At 40.1% G+C, this 8,891-nt stretch overlaps 1 protein-coding gene across 3 annotated transcripts in view; it reads right to left on the bottom strand.

Moving 5' to 3' along the window:
- LOC145466437 (uncharacterized) overlaps positions 1-8,891 on the bottom strand; it is a 96,893-nt gene that overhangs the window by 80,358 nt on the left and 7,644 nt on the right. The window contains exons 9-10 of one of the 3 annotated variants that reach the window (XM_081450157.1): positions 8,696-8,791; positions 6,594-8,609 (exon numbers count right to left, since the gene is read on the bottom strand). The exons of 1 other annotated variant lie outside the window; for it this stretch is intronic. In XM_081450157.1, coding sequence (XP_081306283.1) covers positions 7,627-8,609; positions 8,696-8,791 — 1,079 coding nt within the window. In that variant the 3' untranslated portion in view covers positions 6,594-7,626. Of the gene's footprint in view, positions 1-6,593; positions 8,610-8,695; positions 8,792-8,891 lie in introns of those variants that run through there. One more of the 3 variants, XM_081450158.1, reaches the window with a different exon arrangement.

The following is an 8,891-nucleotide window of genomic DNA, read 5'->3' as shown; positions in this document are numbered from 1 at the left end:
CTCATTGTACCTGAAGAAGGCTGGTTTAGCCAGCCGAAATGAAATACACCTTAAAAAGGTGTACTTTATTCTCTTTATCATTTAACATCTTATAAGTTATCCTCCTACGTTGTGTCGGTTTTTGCTTTTATCTTTTTCATTTTCTATGTGAAGCCGATTAGATCACTGCTGATCCAACGTCTACCAGCAGGATCATCGTTCGCGGTTGCTTGTTTAAACATTTTGTAGAAGAAAAGATGATCTATAACAGTTCTTGTGTCTCGACGTTTCAATAGTGGTACACGTATTCTGTAGATTGTGTGGCGGCCACGTTCGACCAAATTCTTGTTATCAACATCCACAAGACCGTGGACAATTTTAAACAGGAGAGTTAGACGGCTAATAGCTCTCCTCACTTGAAGGCTTTACCATCCACTCGTTGAACCAAAAATTATCATGGCAAAATAACCTGTATAGATGACATGTAAGTCATGTACATATCAAATATCTTCATGTATATTTGGTGATACTCAGTTGTATGGGCCCAGAAAATCCCAGCAGAAAGTTGTGCAAATACGACGGCTACTGTTCTGAATAACAGATGCGCATACAGCATCCAATGATGTATTTTTTCCTTTATTGATAACGTTTATATTGGCCCTAAAAATATAGCACTCCGCATGAAGTTTAGTTAAATTTAACTATTGTACATATCTTAGGTTTGAGATAAATTATAAATTTTTTTGCTCATTAGATCCTTTGTTAAATGATCCCACAGGCTTTGTAGCTTTGAAAACTATCGTTTTAAAATAAAGGTTGATTGATTGATTAGTGAGTTAACACTAAGCTAAGAGTTATGGTTACTTTAATTTTGTAGATCAGCTGATCGCAAACACATTTCAACTCTCATTTATCTCACACCACCTTCCCTCTTGCGACCCAGCTGTCTCGACACTTAAGCACAACTCAACTTGTAATCTGATAATTGAGAGTTCAAGTGCCGTTTCTTGGTAAATCTTCTTTAAAATACTGCCAAAGTTTACGATTTTTATCTAAACAACGATAAAACGCCACTAAGACTGCTAAAAGCCAGGCATTGAAGCTGGGTAGTTCTCGTTATACATTCAAATTTTTAGTTGATGACATGTCCATTGAAATTGAGGCAACTCTTAAAATTTTAGGTGTAACATTGGGCCGGTACTTGTCCTTTAAGCCCCATGTTACGATCATGCTGGAAAAAACATATGCTATGATAGCTGCTTTACGTAGGATTAAACGCTTAGTTCCATCTGACGTTATGATCTCTCTGTATAAAGCCCTACGTGTTACCACATATTGACTACTGTTGCCCGCTACTGCTGGGAATATCTAAATCTTTTAAAACTACCATCGAACGTGCCAATCACTACGCGATTTAGTCGTTACTAAACCTGGGTAACTCGACTACCTGTGATCTATGCCTAGCTATGGCTGCTATGGACACGTCTGAGCAAAAACGTATCTTAGCTTGCAATCGCCCATTTTATTTTCTAAATGGATGGCCTAAATTATCATTGATTTTTCAGTTTTTTACACCAAGGATAACTAACTATGATTTACGAGGTAGTGGCTTAAATGTTGTATAGCCATCATGTAACAGCCTAGTCACGCACAACTCCTTTCTGTATAAGATTACCCACATGTAGAACCAGTTACCAGCTATCACCAAATCCTCGACCACTTTGGCACAATTTCGTTCTCGTTTGAATGGTGTGGAGTTTACAGAGTGCCAGTGTATGAACTGTATTTTCTAACCAAATGTTTAATATTAGGACTAGTTGCTCTTGGAAATATTTTATATTTTAATTCTGATTTTATCTTAGCGAATATAGTAATTGTAAGAAGTAATGTTATTGTAAATAGTCGTGCGTTTTTGTCATGAGCGTCCGGTTCGGGAGATTTGGCAACCACTCCCCACGTTTACGACTTAAAATAGAGTTACCTTACTTTACCTTACCCCACAGTATCGACTTACGGAAAGCCTCTTGAGAAAATTTAGTTACGGAAGATATAAACAATTGCCTTCTTGCCTTCTCATTCACTACTGTCTTTTCCGTGTCTTTTGTTAAAAGAGTTTGCTGTTTCAAAAAGTAACTCATCTTAATCTTTGTTTAAACTTCTTTTCCACTCATCAGTTTTATAATATATCACTAGACTTCCGCCGCTCTTTTTGTTCCTCCCCGAACAGCGGCTGGAAATCCAGCAGTTCGGGGGAGGAGCGCGGGCTCGTTTCCCCAACCTGTCGTGACTCGTCAAATCATGTCAGCCTTTCCGTTTTCCACGAACGGAGCTGCATTCTGATTGGTGAAAAATGACAAGTCCTATTATTGTGACAAGAAACATCGCGTTAGCGATTATCAAACGCAAGGATTAGGGGTACGGGGTGGTGAATGGTAAATGCGAGACTCTGCGAGAAGACGAGACTGGCGTTTTTCTTTGCGAACCCGAGACATTTTGACTTCTTCAATGACGAGACCGAGATTTCAAAGTGGGTTAAGGTGGCTCCATAGGGTAATCATTTATGGCGTTGCGTGCGCAAGTGTTATGTTTTGAATGCTGTTTTTACATTCGCTTTCACACCTAGTCCTCTCAAACATATTACATGTAATAAGCAATGATTAAATAGTGTTTTGCTATCACCTCTGTTAAAATTTTGGGATTTAGTCTTAAATAATAAATGCCCAAACAAAAGTGTTTTTTACTGTTTTTATGGCTTTATTTGTGATTCTCATGAATTTCCTTCGGTGAAATCTTCCAAAATTTTTCCATCACATCGCTTCCAGCGGGATACGAATTTTAAACACGAAAAAAGTGGGTTTGTAAAGCCGGGCAGTTTTTTCGATAATTTCAAATTTAGGTCTTTTACCGCTGCAAAAAAAACTGGTCTTAAAGATTTCCCTGAAAAACGAGCTCCAACTAAAGTAAAATATTTTCTACCAATCTGCGAAATCTTACGGAATTTCACCGAAGGAAACGCGAGAAAATTCACTGTCAGTTTTGCTTTTTGTGCTCATGTTGACGTAATAAAATATCAAAAAACACTGACGTTTTCCCCTGAATGCGCGCAGATTACTTCCTCGGCGCTCGCACGATCGTAAAACTATAGGGAGCCACCTTAAATGCGAGCTCGAGACATTCAGGTTCTGAGACGTTTGAGGACGTCATTAAGCTTATATAAAAATATAAGCAAATCGCTACGTCGAGACGTTCTTGGCTTGGAAAAAAAACGAGACTGCGAGACGCACATAACAGCTAAAAAAACGAAACTGCGAGAGCCGTGAAATTCGGCGAAAATTTTGCGGTGCCATTCGCCCCCGCTAACATTGAATTTAAATGTGGATTTGCCGTCGAGGCTTTTCGAAAACTTCCGATCGAAGTAAATAATCTAGTCGATCTACACCTAATTGCCAGGCTCTCACACGCTGCGACCGGAGTAAAGAAAGACGAAGCCGGTATCGATGCGTCCCGCCAAGGCCGAGGCACTTGACAGGCTCGATTTCGACTCGATTCATTAATTCTAGATTCTTTCTCTGGAGACTTTGAAATTTTCGCGAAGAGAAACTTTTAAAATCAAAGCCTCTTGGAATTCAACAACGCCTCGTTGGTTGGCGACCCTTTTTTGTCCGAAGGACTCATGTCTGGTGATATTTGCGGTATGAAATAGACAGTGGAACCTCGATATAACGAAGGGCCAGAGGACTGGCAAAATCCCGGGGGAAGGGAGGAGGCGGCGTATGGGTACTCGCAAAAAAGTCGGGTGGGGTTGTGCGCCGGGCTTCCCAAAAGCCTTACCAAAGTCTGTGATTTTCCCTACCCTATTTATGACCTGATCAAAAGTTTGATATCCTGTTTAAGACCTGACCCTTAAATCAATGAGAAACCAGAAACTGCAACGGACCGCATACGATAAACGCTGCCAACGTAGGATCTACAAGAGATCTGATCAGCCAAAAAAAAAAAAGTATGACAAACAATAGACTGCAAGGCTGATACTACGTGAAAAACGTTTCGAGACACCAACATAACGAGTCCCAAGAAGCTGCCTCGAAACGTTTTCCACGTAGTATCAGCCTTGCAGTCTATTGTTTATTTTAAATCAATACCCAGTTTCAGATCTGCCATATGATTAGTCACCTAGGACTTATCGATGAGGATGAAAAAGTACCTTTTTCTAAAATACATACTGAATTCAAGACTAAATTACAAAAACCATATCCTCTCTGAGAACAAAATGGCCAAAATCGAAACCCTATTTATGACCAAAACGGCACCCTTTGGCTTTAGGGCCGCAAATACCTACATAGCCAATATAAGGAAGTACCCCCCACCCTGGGACCAAAATATGTTCGCTACAACGAGGTTTCGTTACATCTGGGTTCTTTTCCATCTGTTCACTTTTACTGGTGCGAGGAATATTGTTCGTTATACCGGGGACTACGTTAAATCGAGGTTCCACTGTACAAATAATGGGCCTTTTCGGAGATATGGCGGCCATTTTGAATTATATTGTTTGAAATAACTATTGTGGGATGTTCAGGGAGCAAATGAGTCTGTATTTGTCCCCCAGGCATCCGATAATAGCTATTTGAAACAACTGTTGGTTTATACTGTCACGCCATTAAAAATAAAAATCGTAACCATTCAATAAATTAGGTCAAGAATCTGGAAAATGATAACTGATTGATACTGATAAAGAACCTCGCCACGATTTAGGTCTGTGCGCTTTTTCATTCGAGCGTTATTCGGAGAAGTGTTTCACCCACATTTATAGAGCTTTGTGTGGAGACCCTGGGAGGGGCACCAACATGGCAGCCGTAAATTAACAGAAACCGCTGTAATTGAATCACACAAAAATTTATAATTCTAGAGCACCAACGCATTGAAATTAATATTTCTTTTAATGCAAGATGTGCTCCATGTACATCGTTGAAAGAAAATTGCCGAGGAAAAGTACAAATAAACACACTGACGGCAGCGTGCCACCCACGGGCAAATGGATCGAACGTATTAGCTAATCAGAACGTGCGCCTCGCTAAGGCTATGTTATAACATCAATTGGCAAACGATATAGTTAATGACCCATATTTGAGACAAAGAGATCGATTTAGCCGTGAACATTAAAATATATTACAACGAGACCGAGAGTGACTAGTGTTGATATTCGTGTTTCCAACAAATCGAGTTGCCATCGATTTAACAAATTGACGTCAGCTTTTCATACGTCTGTCCTGTTATTGATCATGAATTTCGTCATAACATTGTCAAAGTACATGTAGCTGTGGATCCACGAGGCGATAGCCGAGTAGATCCGCAGACTACTTTGACATTGTTATGACGAAATTCATAGTCAATAACAGGACAGATGCATGAAAAACTGACCCCAATTTGTATTTTTACAATAACAAATTGTCAAATTGTCCGCTCTCGCTCGTTGACGCATCGCATAAATGATAAATTCATGCGTCTGTCCGCTTATTGACTCCGCTTATTGAAAACTAGCCAATGAGCTTGCGAGAATTTCTGCAGTTACTGTAAAATATGATTGGCTTGCTACCCTAGCTAAAAACAAATGACCAAACAATCGAAACAATGACTTAGACACAAAAACAATAGAAGCTGCTTACAATACCGTACAAAAGCAGGTTATGAGAGCTGCTACACTAATCATTACGTTAAACGATCAATCGAAAATCACCGCATTTTAGAAACTTCGGTTTAGTCTTGGGTATGAGAAGTTGTTTTTTTAAATACTTATATAAATTTATGATTGTTAGTCACTTTCAAGTCGTTTAAATTAACTCACCAGTGCTCTGGTCTCGTTTCAATTTTTCTCACGCTGGGGGCATTTTTTTCACTTTCTTTCTGAGGAAATTGCGTGTAAAAATGTGTTGTCAATTGAAAGCATGAGCTAAAAAAAGAAATGTACAACAAATATATTGTCCGAAAACCTTTTAATATAATATATGCCGATAATGCAAATATTGCACAGATTATAGCAATTTTAATACACGCGAGTGTATTCATTGCAAATAAATTAATATAATTGATATTAATCTTTTTGTTCAACCAAAATTATCATGGAAAAATAATCTGTAGAGATAAATTCTAAGTCATGTTATGTATACATCAAATATCGTCGACATGTCTAGAACCCCCGGGGGTGGGAGACTTCCCTATATAACGGACGGGGCTGTTCGTTGGAAATTTTGAAAAGAACCCCTAAGAGGTACCAAGATTCTGTTTTGTGGGCGTGGCTTGAAATGTTTTTTTACCCTTAAGAGGAACCAATTCTAAAACAAGACATTATTTCCTGTCATATGTTTTTGGCTCAATACCCTAAAAGGTACTGTAAAAACTCCCACTGTGGACCTTTTGAAGCTGAACACCCTAAGAGGTACCAAGATTGTTTTGTGGGCGTGGCTTGAAATGTTTTTTACCCCTAAGAGATGCCAATTCTAAAACAACACTTTATTTCCTGTCATATGTTTTCGGCTCAATACCCTAAAAGGTACTGTAAAAGCTCCCACTGTGGACCTTTTGAAGCTGAACACCCTAAGAGGTACCAAGATTGTTTTGTGGGCGTGGCTTGAAATGTTTTTTACCCCTAAGAGGCACCAATTCTAAAACAACACTTTATTTCCTGTCATATGTTTTTGGCTCAATACCCTGAAAGGTACTGTAAAAGTTCCCACTGTGGACCTTGTGAGGCTGAACATCCTAAGAGGCACCAAAACCGCTTTTTTTAACCATTAAAAGGTACCACGAGCACCGCCCTCCATTCTATATGGGAACTTTCCCGGGGGTCTTGACCCATGCTTTTTTAGTTATTTTGGTGGATCTATTTATATGGGCCTGGAAAATTTCAACAGGAGTTATGACAATACGACGGCTGCTGTTCTGAATTACAGATGCACATTAAACGTTCAGCAATGTTCTTTCTCTTTTTTTCCTTAGCAAATGAACACTAAGTATTATGTTTACTTTAACTCTGTAGATCAGCTTGTCACAAACATTTCAAGTATCATCTATCCTTCCCCATCTTCCCCCTTGCGACCCAGCGGCCTCGGCTTTGTAATCTTATCATATCAACTAAGAATTTAAGTGTCGTTTCATGGCAAATCTCCTTTGAAACAATCCTAAAGTTTACAGTCTTTCTCTAACAAGGCTAACAGCGCAGCGTCGAAGGAAAATTGCGGGCTAATTCGTGTCTCGGAGACCGGAATTTCTTATTCGCCTGCCGACACCAACTGAACTGAATACTGTACGATAGGCTTGATCCTTATTTCTTATTGTAACTGAACAAAACAATTCACTTGCATGAGTAGGCGTCATGGTTTATGACACATCTCAAAAAGGTTGTTTTGTAATTGATCAAATGAACCTGGGCATTAAAGCGCACCTTGATGGTGTCCAGGCTCTTCCTCGTTTGAAGTTTATGGAGATAACCATGGCAACGACCTTGAAGCGAGTATGCACTGATAATTAGCCAAATGCGTAGCTCTACATTAGAATGGATTCCCGGAGTTTTCCGAATTGGTGTATTTCGTCCGTTAATGATTACATGAAATGGGCGACGACGTATTCTTTTAGCGCCATGCTTAACAGCTTTCAGAGCGTCATCGAGCCCTTATCCCTTCCATATTTAAAGGAAGAAGCCCTCGGGATTGAGGTTTCCCTGATTGAACAGTGAGAAGAGGATCTGTTTGCAGCGGTCGTGCTGGGTCTAAATGATTCATCCGGCCTTGCCATGTGCATTTCCTCGTCCTCTCTTTGTTCGTGTTCAGCGTCTTCTGTTCGATCACTGCTATAAAACTCAAACAAACCAGTTTGATCTTCCATTTTAAAAGCAGCTTGAGAACGCTGCGACGGGTTACCAGCGGTCTGCTTAAAAGTTGATGGTTTCACTTTGCCTTGTACCCCGGATATCTTCAAATCATTTCCAGTACATCCAAGTTCAATGTCTGCCAACGAGTTCTCTTGATTTTTCTTTCTGTCCATCGAACATGCTGGACTGCACTCGTCGCTAGAGGGCACTTCCAGTATTGTGTGAATATTCATGTTGTCTTCACCCTCGCTGTCGGTGATATCTCCTCTACGGCTTTTACACCTTAGGTCTATTTCCCGGATGAGCGAGTCATAAACAGACAGACTGTGTGTGTCTATCATTCCGCATGGCAAACGACGACCGAGATTCGCGGCACTATTTTCCCGCCTTTTTTTCCTAGTGGCGGCCGTCAGCTTGTCGTACCCAGGCCTTATCATAACGACGTCACGAGTTTCATCATCAACTGTTTCGTTTTCATAACGAGGTTTATAGAACAGATACTCGAGAGGATTCGCAGATGGCCTTCCAAGGAGGTCGATATTTTCGTACGGCGAGTTTCGCAACCCTCCTCTACCTGCGGCTCTTTCACCTAAGGGCGACCTTAGTTGGAAAGGCAAGGTTTTCAGCGGATTCTCATACATGCCTGGGAAACTATAACTATTATTTTCGGCATTTGCCGGGAAAACCCCACTGAAACAAACTGTTGCATATGGTGTTATTTCTTTTTCATCTGCGTCATCCGGGATATTTGGCTTACGCCCTGCCCCTGAAAAAAAAAAAAATATAGTCACATTAAAATTTTGAACAGCTAGCTGAGAATAGTGAACCCGAAGTAACAGGGCCTTTACTTACTGTGTTTCTTGAATAATATTGCAGCCAGTGCTACTGCAACGATAAGAAACACTGATCCGACAGCTGAAACTATGATTATCTCCATAAAAATCAGCCCTAAAATAACACAAAATCACGGAAAGAAACGGGTTATTCATGAAAAATAAAGCATAAAGCGTTGGAAAAGGACAATAACCTATTAGCCTAACCGGGAAAG

The sequence above is a fragment of the Orbicella franksi genome, chromosome 13 (genome assembly GCF_964199315.1).
Source record: "Orbicella franksi chromosome 13, jaOrbFran1.1, whole genome shotgun sequence".
In the NCBI taxonomy this organism is placed as follows: domain Eukaryota; kingdom Metazoa; phylum Cnidaria; class Anthozoa; order Scleractinia; family Merulinidae; genus Orbicella; species Orbicella franksi.
The sequence above is the reverse complement of the archived record's forward strand: the minus strand, read 5'-3'. Positions and strand labels throughout refer to the sequence as shown.